General features: G+C 41.6%; 1 protein-coding gene across 8 annotated transcripts in view; it reads left to right on the top strand.

Annotated features, from left to right (window-relative positions):
• SMYD3 (SET and MYND domain containing 3) overlaps positions 1–21,610 on the top strand; it is a 755,279-nt gene that overhangs the window by 499,587 nt on the left and 234,082 nt on the right. Inside the window, exon 1 of one of the 8 annotated variants that reach the window (XM_039464248.2) lies at positions 6,353–7,372. The exons of the other annotated variants lie outside the window; for them this stretch is intronic. Coding sequence (XP_039320182.1) covers positions 7,349–7,372 — 24 coding nt within the window. The 5' untranslated portion in view covers positions 6,353–7,348. Of the gene's footprint in view, positions 1–6,352; positions 7,373–21,610 lie in introns of those variants that run through there. 8 annotated transcript variants of the gene reach the window in all.

Here is a 21,610-nt window from a genome sequence, read left to right as displayed (position 1 = left end):
GGACTTAAATTCTAGGGCATGGTCTGTGGTCAGAATACATTCTGATCAGTGCCCCCTTCCCACTCGGTACAGTTAAGAGTGCGGAGTCGGTGGCGCGCGAGGCACTGCAAGATCAGCAGTGATTACAGGTAACTGTGCTTCCTGCAGCAGTGCCTGCTTCAGACTCTCCAGCTGGGCTTTGCAGTTTGAATTGCTTTTAGTCACTTGCCGGGTATGTAGCTGTGGACAACTTTCTTAATCTTCCTAAATCTGAGATTCCTCATCTGTAAGGCCGGGTTAGTTAACCTCCTTCACAGAGTTGTTATAAGTGTTCATGATCGTGTAAGCAAAGGGTCTACCACAGAGCAGCATGTGGCTAAATGAAAGCTATTATTTAAGAAAAAGATAAACCCAACAACCATGCACTGAGGGACTGCTCTGTACCAGGCACCAAGGTAGGCTCTGGAGATTGAGATGAAAGGTAGAGTCCCTGCTGGCTTCAAGGAACATCCCAGTTAGTGGGGGTGTTTCAGAGGAAACACCAACCTGAGCTCAGGTTTCCCTCAGGAAGAATCATGCACTCTAATCAGACTAGAGAGTGTGTGTTCTGTCAGTAGATCAGATAAACTAAAATTGTTCAATAGCCAGTTTGGGTGCAATGAGCTATTCAAATGAAACATTGACTTTTTTTTAAATACTTTAATTTCTGGGGTACATGTGCAGAACGTGCAGGTTTGTTACGTAGGTATACACGTGCAGTGGCGGTTTGCTGCACTCATCAGCCCATCATTTACATTAGGTATTTCTTCTAATGCTATCCCTCCCCTAGCCCCCCATCCCCTGACAGACCCCAGTGTGTGATTTTCCTCTCCCCGTGTTGATGTGTTCTTATTGTTCAACGCCTACCTATGAGTAAGAACATGTGGTGTTTGGTTTTTTTGTTATATCAGTTTGCTGAGAATGATGGTTTCCAGCTTCATCCATGTCCCTGCAAAGGACATGAACTCATCCTTTTTTATGGCTGCGTAGTATTCCATGGTGTATATGTGCCACGTTTTTTTTAATCCAGTCTATCATTGATGGGCAGCTGGGTTGGTTCCAAGCCTTTGCTGTTGCGAATAGTGCTGCAGTAAACATGTGTGTATGTGTCTTTGTAGAAGAATGATTTATAATCCTTTGGGTGTATACTCAGTAATGGAGTTGTTGGGTCCAGTTGGTATTTCTGGTTATAGATTCCTTGAGGAATTACCACACTGTCTTCCACAATGTTTGAATTAATTTACACTCCCACCAACAGAGTAAAAGAGTTCCATTGGTCTACATACCTGTTTTGGTACCAGTACCATACTGCTTTGGTTACTATAGCCTTATGGTGTAGTTTGAAGTTAGGTAGCATGATGCCTCCAGCTTTGTTCTTTTTGCTTAGGATTGTCTTGGCTACACGGGGCTCTTTTAGGTTCCATATGACATTTAAATTAGTTTTTCCTAATTCTGTGAAGAAAGCTAACACTGACATTTTATATGTTGTTTTAATAGTCTTTATGATAAATGTCAACAAGAATAATACTTTTTAGAGACACATGGTTTTTGCACACACTTAGAGGGGTAATAAAATCTCCCGTTAATGCTAATCACATTCTGACGGAGTGGAGACGTAGTGGTGTGACAAAAAGCAAGGCACCTTGCTTTTTTCTTAATGTAGTTTGAATTTGAAAACAACACGAAGGAATGCTGGTGTTGTTTATTCAGGGATTTGTGTGCACATTTGATAGATTCCATTTGTCTTCAGCAGAGGAATCTGTATTCCTGGCCTTTCTCCCCTTTGGTTAGATTGGATTTCCTCAAACCTCTTTGTCCTTTGAAGGATTGTGTGCTGTTAAGTAAATGAAAGGGTATGTTTCTGGGTTTGTGCTGACTGATTTACAACAGGATGGCAAATTCAGCACTGAAAACAGGGTCAGACAAATACCCTGGCTGTGAGACTCAGCTGACTCAGACAAGCCAGGCTTTGCTTAGTGGTTTTTACCCCTCCAGTAGAGAACAATCTTGGCGAAGGCTTCAAAGACATGTGGACTGTAAGCTCTGGCAGAACAGGGTCAACATTGTTAGAAGCGGTTGTGCAGTTGCGTTATTGTTGATGGTCTTATTAACACTGGCTATGTTTTTATCTTCTATCCACTGAATAGTCATTGCTTAACTATTGTGGTTAATTCTCAAGCGAACCTATGTTTATTTTAATTGATCCAAGGCTCTCAATTTAAATAAGAAATCTAGCAAAGTTATTTTCTTTTGCCTCCCCTTCCAGCTTAACAAAGAGTACTCATGTTTTGAGAAAATAGAGACCCATTTAAATAGTATTAGCACAGTGTCGCATCATCAACTAAGAAAATTAGAATTACATACTTTTTTGAGGTTGCCTTCACAGGGTGTAGTAATCTCTGAAGACTGGAGTCCTCATAGCCCTATGATGCAGAATATTATCAATGATAGGAGGAGGGAGCATTGCCTCCTTAATGGTGTATGGAGACATCTTCCACCAGAACTTGGAACTAAGGCTACACTGGTGAACAGCACAGGAGAAAGACATAGACCTGAGAAGAAGAAATTTATAACGTGGGAAAGATGAGGGCAGCGTGGAATGACCAAATGGAATATGGGAAGTGTGTGTTTTGTGTCTGCCATCTACACTTGCGACACAGGTATCATTATGTCCATTTTATAGAGGAGAAAACTCAGCTCCAGAAGGGTCTGAATAACTTGCCCAGAGTCACAAGATTGCAAGATGCCAGACCAGGTAGCTAAAGCCACGTGTGTCTGACTTTAAAGTCCATTCCTTTTATTTACCTCATAGTGGTTTATATGAGACGCATTGTTAACAAAATTTATTCGACTTTGCATTTCCTTCACCACCTGCCTTTTTCAATGTAATGTGAATTCTGCATCATTTTGTTGAAATGAAAAGTTCTAACCATTATTGTTTTTAAAATAGGAGGCTCTTGGGCCTTGAAGGAGAGTTGTCATTCCAGTAGTCTGGTAAAGGTCATTTGAGATGGAAGCCACAGCCCCCAGGCAAAGGCACTGAGGTGAGAATGTGGCAGCTTAGTCAGGGAATGGAGCGTAGATTCATTTGAGGAGAACCAAGTGTCTCAGTGGAAAGCCTCAGCCAGGAGCTGGTGAGCAGAGGGAGGCCATTTTTGAGGGCAGGATTAAAGTGCTCAGAGCTAGGTCTAATATTCTGACAGCAGTGTGTAAATTGAAACAGTAGAGATAGATTGAGGGTCAAGTAGCATCATCTGTATAGGCTGTCAGGGAGTGCAGCAGTCTGGCTTTTCGTGTATTTGGTTCGGGGAGCAGTAACTTTGCCATAGATATTCCGCAGGGTTGTGAATAAATCCTGTGGTGTCCTGGTCAAGGATGTGAAGTTTGGGGAAGTTAGGAACAAGCCCCACGGTAGATGCTCAAAAGTTAAATATTCCCTGGAAGTGATAAGTAAGTGATGGGCTATGAGCACATTAGCTCATGCCACTCTCCTGCCTGTTGCCTTAAATTTACCATTCCACCAAAAGCTGTTTTCTGCTGTTTCTTTACTTGGGTAAGTCAGTCACAAATGGAATTATTTGCATTTAATACTCTGCTGTTATGTGTCTGTTTAGGTTTTTGTCTCTGTTACTTTAATGAAGAAGCAGTTCTTGGGTTATGTCTGCCCTCTGGTCTGAGGGCTCCAGGAAGCAGCCCAGTCATGAACCTTCCAGCTGAACCAAGTCGACTGGAAGCTGCTAGGTAGAGACACCAGAAGTGATCACAGGCCAGCCAGCCTTTCTTGCTTCTCAGGCTGAAACAAGTTCACAGTGTGACATTTTTCAGGGACAACTGCACACTTGCATAAATGCCCCTGTGCATCTGACTTTTCCCAGATGGCTTGTTCACAGTCAGTCAACAGGTACTGACCAGTCTGTGCCTGGTGTTGTCTGAGTTGATAGGAAGATCTACATATGAAAACTGGTGTTTGAGATACTGAACTTCTTTCCAGCTTATCTGGTAACTTCCCCACTACTTTAAAGACAGATAGAAAAGACTTTTTCAGAAACATTCAGTCAAATTTAAAATGACCATTTCCTGCCAGATACTGAAATACGTTATAAAGCCATATTAATAAAGATCATGTGGTATTACAGTACCATATGAGAATAAGAATTGTGATGGAATAGAGAGCTTTCTGCCTCTTTCTTCTCTCAGAAATCACCCATCACCATAGAATGGCAAGGAGAATGAAGAATGGAAAACCAAATTCTACTTTTGATGGAACCGAAAGTAGTTATAACATTGATCCCCAATGAAGACAAAATGCAGTTGGAGTTCTGATGACTGAATTACTGCGGGGGAGCTGGGTGAGATCTAAGCCCCTCCAGGGGGAGGTATTGATGAGGAGCAAGCGTACTTCCTGCAGAACATTGGAAAGGCTGAGAAATTAATGAAGTGAGGTCCTGAAGAGTGATAGGTTCAATGGGGACCTTAAAAGAAAAGGAGTGTTTGAAAGACTGCGTGAGATCCTCCCTCTGCTCCCTACAACCTTGAATGTGCTCCCTTCTCTCAGAGTTAGGGTTTCTGGAGAGAGGTCCAAAAAACCAGGTGTAGCAGAGGTTGGGAGTAAGAAGGAAATAAAGACTTTAGATGATCTGAAAGCCTGTCTTCCCAAGGGCCAGATTTTTAGCACTCAGGGTTATATTCTCCATTAATTAAAATAATATTTTTAAAAACCAGCCTGTAAAAACGATTAGAAGGAAATAGTCCATGATTTTAGTCATACTTGGAAAAATTTGTTGATTTATTTTTCTTTTTGCTGTTGTTTTTCACATTTAATTTAATGTGTGCATATTATGTTCTAGAAAATAGCAAAATTGGGTCAAGCATAGTGACGTACCTGTAATCCTAGCCCCTTGTGAGGCCAATGTGAGACGATTTCTTGAGGCCAGGAATTCAAGACCAGCCTGAGAAACATAGTGAGGCCCCATCTCTACAAAGAAACTAAAGCGTGCGCCAGGCATAGTGGCAGGCATCTGTAGTTGTAGCTCCCGGGGAGCCTGACGTGGGAGAATTGCTTGAGCCTAGGAGTTCAAGGTTACAGCTGGCTGTGATAGCGCCACTGCACTTCAGCCTGGGCAACAGAGTGAGACCCTTTCTCTAAAATAAATAAATTTAAAAAGAAAATGGTAAAATGCAGAAAAATAACTGTGATGAAAAAGAAGGAAAATATTTGTCAAAGGCTTAATTGTGTAAAAATCCTTTAAAAATTCATAAACTTTATTGGAGAGCAGTTCTATGTTCACAGCAAAACTGAGCATAGAGATTTCCCGTATAACCCTTGGTCACTCCCCACCCCACCCATATCTCCCACCATTATCAGTTTCCCAAACCAGATTGGTACTGTTGCTAAAGTTTATGAACCTATATTGACACATCGTTATCACCCAGACTCCATAGTTTACATTAGGGTTCACCCTTGGTGGTGTATGTTCTGTGAGTTTGCACAAATGTAGAATGACGTGTATTCACCTTAGAGTATCAGACAGACTAGTTTCACTGCCCCAACAATCTTTCATGTTCCACCTGTTCATCTCTCGCTCCCCTCTCATCTCTGGCCACCATAGATCTTCTTACTGTCTTCACACTTTCCCCTTTTCTGTAATGTCATACAGTTAGAGTATAAAGTTTTTCAGATTGGCTTCTTACACTTAGTAATTTGCATTTAAGGTTCCACATGTCCTTTCATGGCTTGATAACTAATTTTTGTTTAGTGATGAATAATAGTCTGTCTAGATGTACCACAGTTTACCTGTTCACCTGCTGAAGGACATCTTGGTTGCTTCCAAATTTTGGAAATTATGAATAAAGCTGCATTTTATATGATACTATTTTCTCTCTTTTCTTAGCATATTATACTTCTTTTTGCTTTTAAAATGGTTGTCATAGAGCTTGCAATATACAGTTACAACTAATCCAAGTCTACTTTCAAATAATATTGAACTGCTTTATCGGTAGTGCCTACATCTGAAAATAGGAAAATATTCCCAGTTCTTGCTTCCCATCTTTAGAATCATCGCTGTCATTTATTCACTTATACATAAGCATATCTATACATGCATAATTGAGTAAATTGTTGCTATTATTTTGAAAAAGCTATTGTGTGTTTAATTAAGAATAAGAAAACAAAAGTTTTTCTTTTACCTCCGCTTAACTGTGTGTGTGTTTTTTCCCCCTCTCCCTGGTTTTTTTTTTTTTTTTTTAAGGATTTTTTTCTTTATCTTTGATTTTCTTTTTTCTTTCCTCTTTTCATTTTTTTTTATCTTTGATTTTCTTAATTATAAATATGACATGCCCAGAGGGAGTTTTCCTGGCATCCGCTTAGTGTTCTCTGAGCTTTCTGGATCTGTGGTTTGGTGTTTGACATGAATTTGGGGGAATTCTCAGTCATTATTGTTTTGAATATTAATATTTCTTCTATTTCTTTCCCTCTTCATTCTCTTTCTAGTATTCCTGTTATATGTATGTTATACCTTTCATTGTTGTCCTGCAGTTCTTGGCTATTTTGTTTTGTTTTTTCAATCTTTTTTCTCTTTGCTGTTTCATTTCAGAAGTTTCTGTTGTCATATCCTCAAGCTCAGAGATTTTTCCTTAGTTGTGTTCAGTCTGATAAGTTTGTTAAAATCAGTATTCAAGTCTATTATAATGTTTTTGATCTCTAGCATTTCTTTTTTGCTATTGCTTGAAATTTTCATCTGCTTGCATTTGTCTGTCTGTTCCTTCATGTTGTGTACTTTTTCCATTACAGCCTTTAGCTTATTAATCATTAAAAAAAATTTCTTGTTGAATAATTCCAATATTTCTGTCATATCTGACTCTGATTCTGATGCTTGTTCAGTCTCTTCAAACTGTGTTTTTTGCCTTTCAGTGTGTCTGGTAAGTTTCTGCTGAAAGGTGGATGTCGTGATGTCCCGGGTAAAAAGAACTGTGGTAAATGGGTCTTTAGTGATGTCGTGGTGTCGTGCTGGGGAGTGATACTGTTTGGACGTTTTGTCCCCTCCAAATCTCATGTTGAAATACGAGCCCCCGTGTTGGAGGTGGGGCCTGGCAGGAGGTTTCTGGGTCACGGGGGTGGATCCCTCATGCATGGCCTGGTGCCCTCCCTTGGTGATTAGCCAGTTCTCGCTTTGTGAGTTCTAAGAGCTAGTTGTTAAGAGTCTGGCACCTCCTTCCCTTTTCTTGCTCCCTCTGTCACCATGTGACATGCTGGCGTCTCTTTGTCTTCTGCCACGGTTGTCAACTTCCTGAGGCGTTCATCGGAAGCAGATGCCTACACTGTGCTTCCTCTATGGCCTGCAGAACCATGAGCCAAGTAAATCTCTTTTCTTTTAAAATTATCCAGCATTGGTTACGTTTTTATAGCAGTGCAGAGTGGACTAACTCGGAGAAAATGGAGTTGTTCTGGGGTCCTACGAGCAGGTCTTAGTCTTTTAGTAAGCCTGTGCCCCTGGACTGTGTGAACTTCACCCAGTGCTTCTCAGCTTCACTTTTCTTCCTCTCTGGTGGGGCAGGATGACTAGAGGGGGCTGTACTTGGGTGTTTTCTTCACCAGGTAGGTCAGGTCTGCTAAAGCCCCAGCAAGTTAGGGTCTGCTTAGTTTCTCTCCAGAGGGCAAACCTTGTTAAGAACATAATTCTCTGCTGTTTTTTCTTTTTTTTTCTTTTTGTTTTTTACTTTTCCAATGGTGCTGATCTCTGGTGTTTTTTTTAAAATGGTTCCTTTCCTCCTATTTCTGCTGGAAGCATAAGGGGATTTTTCTCTGATACTCATTGTGAGGCCCTGCTAGCGCTCCTGGAAGAAAAACTCAAAAAAGCGCCTTCTTCCGTACTCGGCATGATGGGCACCTCTAGTTTTAGACTCAGAGTTGTTCATTCTAGACCTCCAGCAATATGTCAAGTACAAATCAGGTTTCTACCGGGTACTGACTAGTGCCCAGACGAGCGTCACTCACTTCTTCCACCCATCTTCCCAGTTTTCTTAAGCCTAATTAACCAACATACCCAAGAACATCTGGAATCATTCTAGTCCACACAGTTTGTCTTCTCAATTTGTGCAAAAGACAGTATAGGTTTGTGTTTCTCTGAGAATTCCTGGCTTCCTCTCAGTACCGAGGTTGAGACCTCGCTGGACCTCAGGACGGTTTCCATGGAGGTGACTGCTGCAGTAGGGCATACTTCTCTGCGTGCCCTTCTCTGTCTCTCTGGTCTTGGGGGCAGCAGCTTGCCTGTCCTGTCACGTTACTTCTTGGGCAGATCTAAGAATTATTTATGTGTTTTTTAACATTGTATGTTGACAAATTATAGCTGTGTATATTTATAAGACAGAGTGGTATTGTGAATTTTTAATACAGTGTGGAATAATTAAGCTAATTAACATATCTAGCACCTCAAATATGTAAGAAGAGTGATTGATATTTTAGTTTGTTTAGCTTTGTACTTGTTGTTAGGATGGAGTGGTGACTTCTGAGCTTCTTACATACCAGACCAGAAACCAGAAGTCTCCTCCTATTTTGAAAAACGGGGCTTTGACCTTTTTTGTTTTTTCTGAACACAATGCCAGCAGCCGTGACTGCATGGCAGCCCTGTGGCTTCTAGTCTTATCAGAGCTTATAGAGAACGCCTTCATGTCTTAACCTGATAAACTCCCCTTGACTGTTTTATAGTTAAGTCAAATCCCAATTTCTGGCAAGATCTGAACTTGGTTTTTGTTTTTTGTTGCTTGTTTAAAATATATCAGAAGGAAGCCGTGAAAGGCGTTATCATGTATTCAGGCCTACCGTGGTTTCTCCTCCGTGGACGTTTCTAGAAACATAGTGAAACACAGAGGTGACTGGCTTTGCCGTTGTTGAGGTCAAACCTTGGCACAGGATTTTTGGTCTCTTTTCTCTTTATTGTTCGACACAACCCACATGCAAGTTTCTGTTTCTCCTTCTCTTCCACCTCATCTGGCTGACACGTTGATAGGAGCTTAGCCAGGCTGTCTGGCTACCACATCTAACATCATATGGCTTGTTTAGCTGGAAGGGACATTTACAAATAAAATAACCATGTGGACAGCACTGTGCAAGCTCTTCCACGACAGAGGCATTGAACTTTAGAAAGAGTTTACTGATCGTCTCAACCATATCCTTGTTTCACAGTTCTGGGATCAACATCTGCAGAATTCTGTTTCTGACATCAGGATTCTCTAATCGTTTCATGTATAGTAATCTTGAAAGATAAGTGATAAAATAAGATGAGGGACCTGAAACAATGAGCAGTTAAGCCACTTGCATGAAGTCCCAAGGGTGGTGGTAAAAATAGAGCAAGGAGTGAGATTTATTACTTGCGGTCTTTGGATTTCACCATCAAGTCAGTGGTTTTTAAATGTTGAGTTTTTTTTTTTTTTTCATCCTAACATCAACCCTTTCTTCAGTCAAATGGTGGGAAACCTCATATGTAAAACATGAAATAAAGCTGCAGGCTTACGTGGGAGGCTGTGTTATATGGTACGATGTTTAAAAGAGAGACTTGGAAGCCTGGCTGCCAGGGTGCTCTGGGCCTCAGTTTCCTCATCTGCAAAGTGAGTATAACCACTGTACATGCCTCATAGGGTTGCTGTAAAAATCAACTAGACCAGTTCCCACCTGTAATAAACATGCAGTTTATTCAGTCAAAATACTTTTATCAAGCAGCTTACTATATTCTGGGCCCTCTTAAAAGCACAGGGGTATGGCAGTGAGGAAACAGGAATCCCAGCTTTCCTGGAACTTACATTCTTATTCTCATAATGAATGTTAGTGATAGTAAAATGTGTTTCAGAGGCATCAGACCCCTCCTGTTGATACTTCCTGTGTGTCTCTGGCTCCAGAGGGTCCTTAGTGCACTGTGTGGAAGCCACTGTCTTAGGCTACACATCTTAACATTTTTAAGAGCGGGAGTAGGGGAAAACCATGGAATTATATGGCATTGTTTACATTTTCCGTTCCTGACATAAACTGTTGTGGAACCAACAGGTAGAAGAGAAGGATGGTTCTGACTGTTTGATTCTTACGTTTGGGTGTCCAGTTTGGAGAGCTAATTAGTGACTTGTCTGCTTTTCCTTCCTACTCATCTTGATCACTTGCAGCTGTGTGTCTTCTTTGTGTCTTATGCAAGCTGATACATTAGGGTGAGAGGGAGAGAAGGAAATTGAGATTCAAAGTACTGACAAGATAAATTGCATTCTCTAAAGATTCATTCCCCTTAAAATTGAACTTAGAACTCAGACATCTTCTCTGAGCAGACTGATGTCAGGAAAGTGGAAGATGTAGGAGAACCCTGTGGTTGAAGATTAGATTCCTAGAAAGGGCTGGCTCTGTTCGTATGAGAAGAGTGAGCAGGTGCGGCTCTCCTGACGGGCACGAGAGTGAAATTTAGAGTAGGCCACCATCTTTATTTTGTGACTAACTGTGGTTCTTTCTCAGATACCTACAAACATTTAAACCTCATCTAACGCTGCCTTCCCTCAGTAGTTTAAGGCATATGGAAGAATTTCAACAAATTGAGTTGATTTAGGGGAGAAGGAAGTTAGCTTTTAAAAAAAAAATGCTGCCATTTTAAGGAGCTAGATAATACACAAGAGACCTGTGGCCTTCCTGTGGAATAGGTCCCCAGGGAGTTATGAATTCCAAATGTGAAAATGGCTATGTCATTCTTTCTTCCTCCATGAAAAATGTGTATCTGAAACAGTTAAGTAATGTCTCTAAATGTGTAATGATTCTATATATTCAGGATTAAAGTAATTTATAAAGCTAATTAGTGCCATTTATTTATTAGGGACAGGGTCTGGCTTCTGTCACCCAGGCAGAAGTGCAGTGGCATGGTCTCAGCTCACTGCAACCTCCACTTCCCAGGCTCAAGTGATCCTCCCACCTCAGCCTCCTGAGTAGCTGGGACCACGGGCGCATACTACCACACCTGACTAATTTTTCTGCCTTTTTTTGGTGGAGATGGGGTTTTCCCATGTTGCCCAGGCTGAGCTCAAGCGACCTGCCTGCCTCAGCCTCCCAAAGTGCTGGGATTACAGGTATGAACCACTGCGCCCAGACCATGCCCATTCTTTAGATTGATTCATTTCTGTCACTAGCACTGTCACTTGGTTTTCATGTCACGGTCGTGTTCAGGCAGAAAAACAGGTGGTTGTCGCTTTACCTAAATTGTCTGCGTTCATGACAGAGAACCTATGATAGCAAAGCCACGTGAATTAGTCTTTCCCTGTGGACGTCAACCGTGTGATAAGGAGGATTCAAACGTCTTCAATAAAATAGCAAGTGGCCGCCTACCCCAGACCTGCACATCAGCAAGGTCAAGTGCGCACAGGCTACCTCTGAATTCTGAGTATCTGGGTACATTTTGTAAGTCAGCGCCAATTTCCCTTTGGACTCAGAGTTTACGTGCATTATTTTGTTTTATTATTTTTAAGTAAAAAGTTATGTGGTCGAGCACAGTGGCTGACACCTGTAGTCCCAGCACTTTGGGAGGCCAAGGCTGGTGGATCATTGGAGTTATGGGCTGGAGAGCAGCCTGGGCAACATGACGACACCCTGTCTCTACAAAAAGTCCAAAAAAAAAAAAAAAAAAAAAAAGCTGGGCGTGATGGCACACACCTGCAGTCTCAGCTACTGAGGAGGCTGAGGTAGGTGTTAGCCGTGATGGCACCACTGTACTACAGCCTGGGCCACAGAGCAAGACCCTGTCTCAGAAATGAAAAAAGAAGAAAAAGTTATGTTGTCTAGTAGACTGAAAAAATACAGATTTTACTCATTTTTTTCTGTGGATATTACATTTTATTTAGAGAAAGGGAAGACAGCGCTGGTGTGAGATGAGCCTGCAGAGACCTTCAGGTGGGTCGCATGAGAACACAGTGAGCCGTGGGAAAGTCAGGTGCTTTTCTTAGACCTGGAAGGCATTTAACCGACCTTCTAGTTCAGGCGTCCCCAAACTATGGCCCACGGGCCGCATGCAGCTCCCTGAGGCCATTTATCCGGCCCCCCCGCCGCACTTCAGGAAGGGGCACCTCTTTCATTGCTGGTCAGTGAGAGGAGCACAGTATGTGGCGGCCCTCCAACGGTCTGAGGGACAGTGAACTGGCCCCCTGTGTAAAAAGTTTGGGGACGCCTGATAGAGTTGGTCACTTCCCGCTAGCCCTCCTTTCACGCTTTGTTTTATAAACAGGGAAACTGGGATAAAATGACCCAGGACTTTTGGGACTGCCTACCAAAAATCACACAACAAAGTCAGAGCTAGAACCCACGTTTTCTAACTAAGATACCTGTGTTATTACTGTACCATACTATCTTCTGAGATGTTGGCTCGTCTTTATCAGAACACTTTGATCTGGAGCAGTCTGGAGCCATAGAACAGGAGAGCAAGAATGGATGTCTTGGCTTCCTAGCACTGCTCCTCACTTAGGGTTGAGTTCCTGTCCAGGCATAGTGGCTCAGGCCTGTAATCCCAGCCCTTTGGGAGGCTGAGGCAGTTGGATCACTTGAGGCCAAGAGTTCAGGATCAACCTGGCCAACATAGTGAAACTTGGTCTCTACTGAAAAAAACAGAAAAAATTAGCTGGGCATGGTGGCAAATGCCTGTAATCCCAACTACTAGGGAGGCTGAGGCATGAGAATCGCTTGAACCTGGGAGGCAGAGGTTGCAGTGAACTGAGATCATGCCACTCTATTCCAGCCTGGGAGACAGAATGAGACTCTCTCAAAAAAAAAAAAAAAAAGTTGTTTAATGCTCCTGAAAGGTTATTATTTAGCCTCTGCTTAAATACTGGTTTGTGAGATAGCCCATTTCCCCAAGGATGGTGATCCCTGACATACTGCCTGTTGATTTCTGTGCCAGTTCTTCATTTGGGGCCGTGAGCACCTGTGATGTGTCAGTCACTGTGCTATATGATACAAAGTCAAAGAAAATGTAGTTTCTTCTTTCTAGGAATAACCCTAGGAGTAAACGAAACTGACAAGTAAATCAGTAATTACGGTGGAGTGGCTTGAATGATACTGTAGGGATATGTACTTCGCTATAGAGGAGAAGGACCTAAATCAGACTGGAGAATGAAGAGAAGCTTCCTGAAGGAGGCAACCCCTGAGCTAACTTTTGAAGTAGGAGATAGAAGAAGAAAGAGAAAGGGCAGTTAAACAAATGAAAAAGCGTGTGGAAAGGTACAAAGACATTCATCAGCGCAGCGTTGTAGGAAGCAGCGAGTGGTGTTCTGTAGGCCTGGGAGAAGGGAGATTGGTGGCCGGTGGTGAGAGGCGGATGAGGGAAGGATGCCGAAGCCGGGGTGGAAGGGCCTTGGTCGCTGAGCAGTCTGCATCGTGTGTGATTGTATTGTCGGAGCGTTTCATTATAGTTCATTCCTCTTAAGATGCTTTCAGGTTTAACTTGTCCTGCTTTGGGACAGGAGGATCAGAAAATCCTGGATTCCATATCCGGCTCCCCAGTTAAGTCTCTTTGAACCTTAGAAGCCTCGTTTGTGAAATGAGGGTGACAGTAACTTCTCCCAACCTTTGTGGTAATAAGAGTCTATACAAGTACCTCATAAAGTTCCTGGCTCATTGCAGATAGAAAACCTTCGTTTCCCTTTTTTTTCCCCATCAAAGTCTCTGTAATAATGACATTCAGCGTCCCTGCTTTGGCTGCTATGAATTCTAACATTAGATTAACATTTTCTTGCAAGAGTTCTGCTATTTTTTAAACCTAACCACACAATTCTACATTTTGGAGTGAAATTAAGTGCAAAGTAAAGGTTTCCCTTATTATTTAAGGCTTAATAGAGAAAATAATGAGGAAGGTGAGTTAGGAGTTTTCTACATATCCTGCTTTTACCAGGCCAAGAGTTAGATGATGAGGATATTTGGAAGAGAAAGAAAGTAGACAAAAGGTCAGGGAAGCTATTAGACTTGGTTGACATATATGGAGGAAGCGGTATTGAAACGATAGATATGTTTTGTTTGAAAAAGCGTTTTGTGCTTACTCAAGGATAAACACAATATATCCTGAGCAGAGAGTGTGCATTAATCCAAGCAGGTGTGAGAAATATGGCAATGCTAGGAAAGATTCAGAAAAGAGTTATCTTAGTGAAATGAGAGCTCAAATTAGAAAAATGCATGCTGAGAGAAAAGTTGAGATTAAGGAGTAAGGACTGGCCACACTTTAATTTCCACCAAGGTTTTTTTCTAAGAGGAAAGAAAAGTGTTACAGAGGGAGTGAGTATAGTCAGTGATGGGAGACGAAAGGGGGGCGATGGAATATGAAAACCACAGTGAAAGAAAGGGTGACAGGTAAGTTTTATTTTTGCATCTATTATGTGTCGAAGCCATGGTCTTTCTCTCTTTTTTTTTTTTAGCTAGTCAGGTCTAAACTGTAATAAAATGAAACCAGAGTGAGATGTACTGTGAATCACATCAATCTCATGGAAAGACTTACCTGTAGTTGGCAGTCGTCTCTTTGCTTTTGGATTTAATTCCTTTTCATCATTCTCAGTTGTTAGAAAGTAATTGGCTAGTGCTACAGATGAATACCTGCCTGTTGGCGGTTTGGTATCATCGTCGCTGCATCTTCACTGGCAGGGTTACCCTGAGGATGAGTTTCTAGTGTAGCAAAATGAGGAATAGTTTCGTAACGTGTTAGGATGGTGACCCGTTTTCTAGGGTTTTGGTTCTGCTGGCATCAAATCTGCCAAAAGCGCAAGAAGCAGGGTAGGTGGACTGCCTTAAGACGGGTATGCAGTGATCTAACCAAAGGATGGCGTAATGAGAGACAAATCATTGTTCTAACAGAGTGGAAGAAGTTGCTGGAAGATGACTTCCCTGGAAGTCAGAACTTGAGATAGGAAGGCAGGGAAGGAAATCAGGAAGTCAATTTGTACCACCATCCCTAAATCCTTCCCAGAGTACCATAGCAGGCTCATGTCCAGTGTAGGGGAGTAGGGAATAGTAAATGAGAAGGAGGAGGAGGGAGATGAGACAGGGAGAGGGAATTACTTGAGGATGGAGAGACAGTGAGTCACAGGGGAAGAAAGGAATTCTTGCGAACTACAGTGGTTTGTAGGACTCAAAAGTAAGCAGATGGACTTAATCTCATAGAAAATCATGTCCTGCCTGCCTAGCTTGGAGAGGCACTTAACACATCATCACACTTCCTGTATTGTTCCCTCACTTGTATCAGCTCAGATTATTTCCCGGCTGTCCCCTGCGAGCCATAAGTTACAAAACCACAAAACCTTCACATGGATTTGTGACTGAATATCTCAGATCTTAACTGAGCATGTGCTGGCCTTTAAGGATGAGGAGGCCACAATGAATCAGATATAAGTTTTCTTCTCAAATGTGTTTATGTTAAAAAAAAAAATTATTGTAGAGAGTATACTATGTGCCATATACATTAGTAAGAGCTAGTATAGAAAATATGAGGCAAAATATGGTGGCTCACCCCCATAGTCCCAGCACTTAGGGAGGCCCAGGCAGGAGGATTGCTTGATCCCAACAGTTCGAGACCAGCTTAGGCAACAAAACGAGACCCCATCTCTTAAAAATTTAAAAAAAATAGAAAATACTGTTATTTACTGTAACGAACATTGGATCATTTGTAATTTTTGCATTTACAAACACTGTTCCTATGGACATTCTTTTCATAAGTGCCTCCTGGAGCACATATCAGAGGCCTGTCAGCTATGAACTATAGCAACATGCATCAACATAAATGAATCTTAGGACTATAATGTTGAGTGAAAAACACCCTGAAACAAATTGCAAAATTATAAATGCAGTCTGATTCCATCTATAAGAAGCCAAAAGTATGCTGTTTAGTCCCCCTTATCCATGGGGGGTAAATTCCACTGCCCCAGAGAGGGCCTGGCACCACAGATAGGGCCAAACCTCATGAATACTGTGTTTTCTGATGGATACATACCTATGACAAAGTTTAATTTATAAAGTAGGCACCGTAGATTACTGGCAATAATACTAAAATAGAACAATTATAACAGTATACTGTAGTAACAGTTAAGTGAATGTGGTGTCTCTCTCTCTCTCTCTCTCTCTCTCTCTCTCTCTCTCTCTCTCTCTCTCTCAGCATATCTTACTGCACCATACTTAGAATTTTCGGACTGAGTTTAACTCCAGATAACTGAAACTGTAGAAAGCGAAAGTGTGGATAACCAGAAAGTACTGTACATACGTATGGGTGAGGCTATTATAAAAGCAAGGAATACAAAACATAAAATTAGGGTGATAATTACCTCTGGAAAGAAGAGAAGGAATGAGCAGGAGTGGAGCACAAGGGATGCTGTACTGTTCTATCAGTGCTCAAGGTATCAGGTAGAGTTAATAGGATGTAGGAGTTTCTTGAAGGAGGTGACATTTAAGCTGGACCCTAAAGGATGAGTAAAAGTATAAGCGATATCAATAGTGAAAACGATGTTTTTAAAAGAGGAAACATGAATAAAGATGTAAAACCTATGACCCAGAGTTCAGATGCAAAAAAAAATTACCAAAAAGATACCAAACCACATGGACACAGAACTCGACTCGGGAATGGCAGAGGAGGCAGGGTAACTGAGATGCGTAGTGAGCGTTGCGTGCAGGGAAAGGCAGGATGGGAGTCGATTATGGAGGACCTTTGATGTTTTGTCTTTATTCTGTAACTGTTGGGTCCATCTCCTATTTCTCTTTTCTAAACTCTGATGACGGTTTAAAGAATGGTTTGGAAAAAAGACAGGGACCAAAGAGACCGATTTGGAAAGTTACAAGTAAGAGAACACAAATGTACGTGACAAATGACTGCAGTGGAAATGGAAAGAAAGGATTGAATGTGAGGTGACAGAGACATGACCTGATTAGGAAATGAATTTGGAATGACTACCACTTTTTAAAAACATAATTTGTGACAGAGTCTTGCTGCGTTGCCACGGCCGGACAGTGGCTGCAGTGGCGCTCTCCTGGCTCACAGCAGCCTCTGTTTACTGGTCGCTCGAGCAATCCCTTCACCTCAGCTTCCTGAGTAGCTGCTACTGCTGGTGTGTGCCACCATGCTCGGCTAATGTTTTTGCATTTTAAATAGAGACAGGGTTTCACCGTGTTGCCCAAGCTGGTCTCGAACTCCTGGGATCAAGCAGTCTGCCCGCCTTGGCCTCCCAAAGTGCTAGGATTGCAGGTATGAGCCACTGCATCTGGCGTAACATTTTCTTGATACTCCCTTTTTCTTACCTTTTTTCCTTGGCCTGTTCCTGTCTGCGCTGGCTCATCATGACCTGCAATTTTGATTTGTACAATTGCCGTATTGACTTAGGAAAGGAGATACCAACCACATTTTAACTAGCATCTTTAAAACATTGTCTGAGAAAGATTAACGGTGTTCGACTACTACAAGCGTTAATACCAGGGCAAATGGTATGAGGACTAAGGAGGAATACACTTTTCCTAAATACAGTGTTGATCCCTTAGGATACTGACCATTTATTTGTGATTTAATTACAGCAGTGAGTCACTGTGTAAAAGTGCCTGATATACTTCATGTTAGTTTCTTTTTTTTGAGATGGAGTTTTGTTCTTGTTGCCCGGGTTGGAGTGCAGTGGCTCGATCTCGGCTCACTGCAAACTTTGCCTCCCAGGTTCAAGTGATTCTCCTACCTCAGCCTCCCAATAGCTGGGATTACAGGCACGTGCCACCACGCCCAGCTAATTTTGTATTTTTAGTAGAGACAGGGTTTCTCCATGTTGGTCAGGCTGGTTCAGACTCCTGACCTCAGGTGATCTGTCCGCCTAGGTGTCCCAAAGGGCTGGGATTACAGGTGTGACGGATGGCATCTGGCCTACACTTCAGGTTAGCTGCATTTTTCTTAGAAGTATTACTTTCATGCCGGGCGCAGTGGCTCAAGCCTGTAATCCCAGCACTTTGGGAGGCTGAGGCGGGTGGATCATGAGGTCAAGAGATCAAGACCATCCTGGTCAACATGGTGAAACCCCGTCTCTACTAAAAATACAAAAAATTAGCTGGGCGTGGTGGCGCGTGCCTGTAATCCCAGCTACTCAGGAGGCTGAGGCAGGAGAATTGCCTGAACCCAGGAGGCGGAGGTTGTGGTGAGCTGGGATCGCGCCATTGCACTCCAGCCTGGGAAACAAGAGTGAAACTCCGTCTCAAAAAAAAAAAAAAAAAAAAAAAAAAAGTATTACTTTCATTTTCTAGTTTAGTTTTAGATTAAGAGGCCTATCAGACTAAAACAAAGTTACACAGAAAATCCTTTTAAAAATTTTAATAATCGTTGTTGAAAACCTGTCTGAAGTTCTGTTGTGTTTTTGTAGGTACAATGAACTGAATACGTTTTAATCTTACTCAGCGTTGAACATACAGGCCTCATTTGTGAAACGTCCTGTGTTGGGAGAACCAGACACAGGAGTAATCATGGAACATACTTTGGACAGTACATGTGGGCTTTTTATTGTTACTGCTGTTTATTTTTTAAAACCAAAGCCTACTTTTAAGCCGGTTTACTTTATATTTGTTTTTTTCTCGCCTCCTTTTTATTTTTTTTTAGAGTAACATCCGAAAAATATTTTTAGTTAAAGATTTTGGTATAGTCGGAGTTCATATACTGATGTGTAGGGAAGTAACTGTACTAAACTTAAACTGTGGAGCAAGAAGAAAACAAGGTCACCTTGCTTTGTTTCTTTCTGACCCAAGAGCACTAATGATCTTGAATGGCTCTTTGAGGAAATAACACTTTACCCAAAGGTGTTTATTTTTATCACTTTCTGGGATGTTTTGGGGATGGCATGATTACATGCCAACCAAATTCCTTTTAGATGCTTAGAGCCTCCTGCTCAGCCTCTAATTGCCACCTACTCTGTCTGATAATTACCTTTCTGTTTGGAGTCTAGTATTTCATGAAAACTAAAGGTATTTGGTCTTCGCCTTCATATACCATCTACACACCATCCGCTGCACAAGGAAACCCCACTGTGTGCACTTCAGGGCATTTGGGGAGTTCAGGCTCATTTTAGTAAGCGTTCTACGGAGTCCTGCTGTAGTGCGTAGCCACTGCTGTATCTGCTTTTAGCTTAGTGAAAACCTGGTCTGTCTCCATTACACTATATAACATTTAGGCGGACTTTCAGCCTTTCTTTTGCACAGCATGTGAGACATGCGAGGAGCAGTGTGCATGTCATTGAAAGGAGCATTTGGGGAGCCAGTGTCACAGTCTTCTCAAGTTAGTTTGATTAGAACAATGGTACCAGTGATGTCATCAGCCAGTGCTCTCAGCCTTTCCCTATGGGCCTCTTCATTCATTTGCTTCTGAGGATTGGCTGATTTATTCGAGTTAGGTTGACAGTGGACTGAGCTATCATCAAGCAGCTATAAAAACGTCATTTTTCCCTATGCTTGTCAGTCTTTTTCTTTCGTACAATCAGGAATTCTCATATTTCTTTTTCCTCCTGATCTTTGCAACTTTTTTGTCATTAACTCATTTGTTCCCTTAATCCTCTTTTTTTCATGCCTTGTTTCCTGGTGTTTCATTTTGCTTCACTTCCCAAAGTAATCCTTACCTTTCAGCTTTTTCGTCTTTTATTGATAATGCTTTGGTTAAATAGGTTTTACAGTAATAATCTCCCACCCAGCTTTATCGTGGTATGATAGATATATAGGCATAATTTTTACTTAGGGATATTTCTGTTTTGTTTTCTTTGAAACCAACATTTCTTTTCCTGTCATTGTTAACATTTTTCTTTTCCAAAAACAGATTAATTCTAATTTAAATTATTTTGCTATTCATTGTCTTTGAATTCAAAGTTGGAAACCTCACATATGCAAATTCCGTTGTGTTTGCTGTAATTATCAAATCCTGATTCCTTGAGTGAATATATTCTGTTTTGATGTAGAGGGGAAATGAGAGGATTTGTGCAAAATAAAGCTGGAGGGAAAGAAAGGATCATTTGGAATTCTGTTTTTTTTATTAAAAATAACTAATTAAATCTGTATATAACTCAAGAAAAGGAGAACTTGACTCCTGTTTATAATACTGAAGAGTAGGGTGACTTAATCTCACAAATTAGAAAGTGTAGATGTTTCTTCTTGGTGAAAGCGATACTGAGCAGTGATCATTGACAAGAACAGGACAGAAGAAACGTGGAGAGTTCAAAGGTCAGATCACAGGCAGCATAATCAGACTTTTAGTAGTTTGGAATTGCCTATTTCCTTTAAAAACATTTTTAAAAGAGATACGAAGTGTAATGTGCATCATGGTAAAGCGACCATTGAAGGGGTAATTCATGCTCATGTCTTTTGTGTAACCGAGGAATGCAATAGGCTTTTGGCTCCCAAGGACTCGGCTAGTATTTTCGGTTATTCATCCCTGGTTTGCAGGTAATAAGAGTGAGGCAGAAACAATGTGCCTCCTTGTTTTTTTCAGTTCTTGTATAGTTTCTCGAAATGTCATTGTGTATCCTTCCTCACTTACTTTATATGTACAGCGATCTTGAGAGTCAGTGCTCTCAATAACAAATAGCCAAGTAAGATTCCGGAGTGTTCAATCCCTAGCTCAAAGGCTTCTCAGGCCAATGATGAATGACGGTGAAACCCAGCCCCAGTTTCCCTACCCAGACTGTCTGCGTAAGTGTTTTTACTTTGTTATTTAGAGAGAGCTATGTGATGGGTGAAAAATAAATGTGAATTTTGGTTTGAAAATAACTAATTTAAATTCTGTGCCAATGCAAATTGCACTGCTTAACTGAGCATGGAAAGAAGATGCTGGGAACATATGTGCATGAAGTCACCTCCAGAGTCCAGCCACACTTGGCAAGACCATTGACTTGGTGTAAGCAATGTAACTTAATATCAGAGTCATATTTTGGATTTTGAGTGTTTATGAGAGTCTGTTCTGTGACGACTGACTCAGAATGGTGAAAGCAAAGAACTATGAAGCTGAAAAAGTGGTGGTGAATCCCTTTGGGCAATGTTAAGAGTCGAGAAGAAGGCCAGAGCAACCCAATCTGTATAGCGGGTGAGGTTCCAGGAACAGGGCTGGCCAGAAGTTCTGGGCCTAATGTGGCTGGGGTGACATAAACGTCCTGTACTTAGATCCTACTGTTAAAGAAAAAAAAAAAAAAACTCAGTCATACTTATTAAAGCACAGTAAGGGAGGCTATTCAGGACCATTGTGATAAGTATAGGGACCACTGCAACCAGGTCTTGCACTGGGGGAGAAAGAATCGGCTCAGCGCTCCAAATATGTCATGGGCAAGTGGGAATTGGTAAGCAAGGGGCAGTGCAGGGATCGGTGGATGGGGAGTTACCAAGAGGAATCATTGGGATAAGAGGGATTCTGGCTCACCTGACCAAACAGGATTAGGTCAGGATTCTTTTTTTAATTAAGAAAAACGTTTTAAATTTTTCTTTGGACTCTGTTGCTGGAGAATTGATGTGTTTCTTTGGAGGAGACATGTGCCCTTGTTTTGTCATTTTTCATGTGTCCTTACATTGATGTCCGCACATCTGGTCTAACAGTCGCTTCTTCCAATTATTTATTATTCA

This window comes from Saimiri boliviensis, chromosome 14, assembly GCF_048565385.1.
Source record: "Saimiri boliviensis isolate mSaiBol1 chromosome 14, mSaiBol1.pri, whole genome shotgun sequence".
NCBI lineage: Eukaryota > Metazoa > Chordata > Mammalia > Primates > Cebidae > Saimiri > Saimiri boliviensis.
Note: the sequence above shows the minus strand (reverse complement) of the source record. Positions and strands in the feature narration are given on the sequence as shown.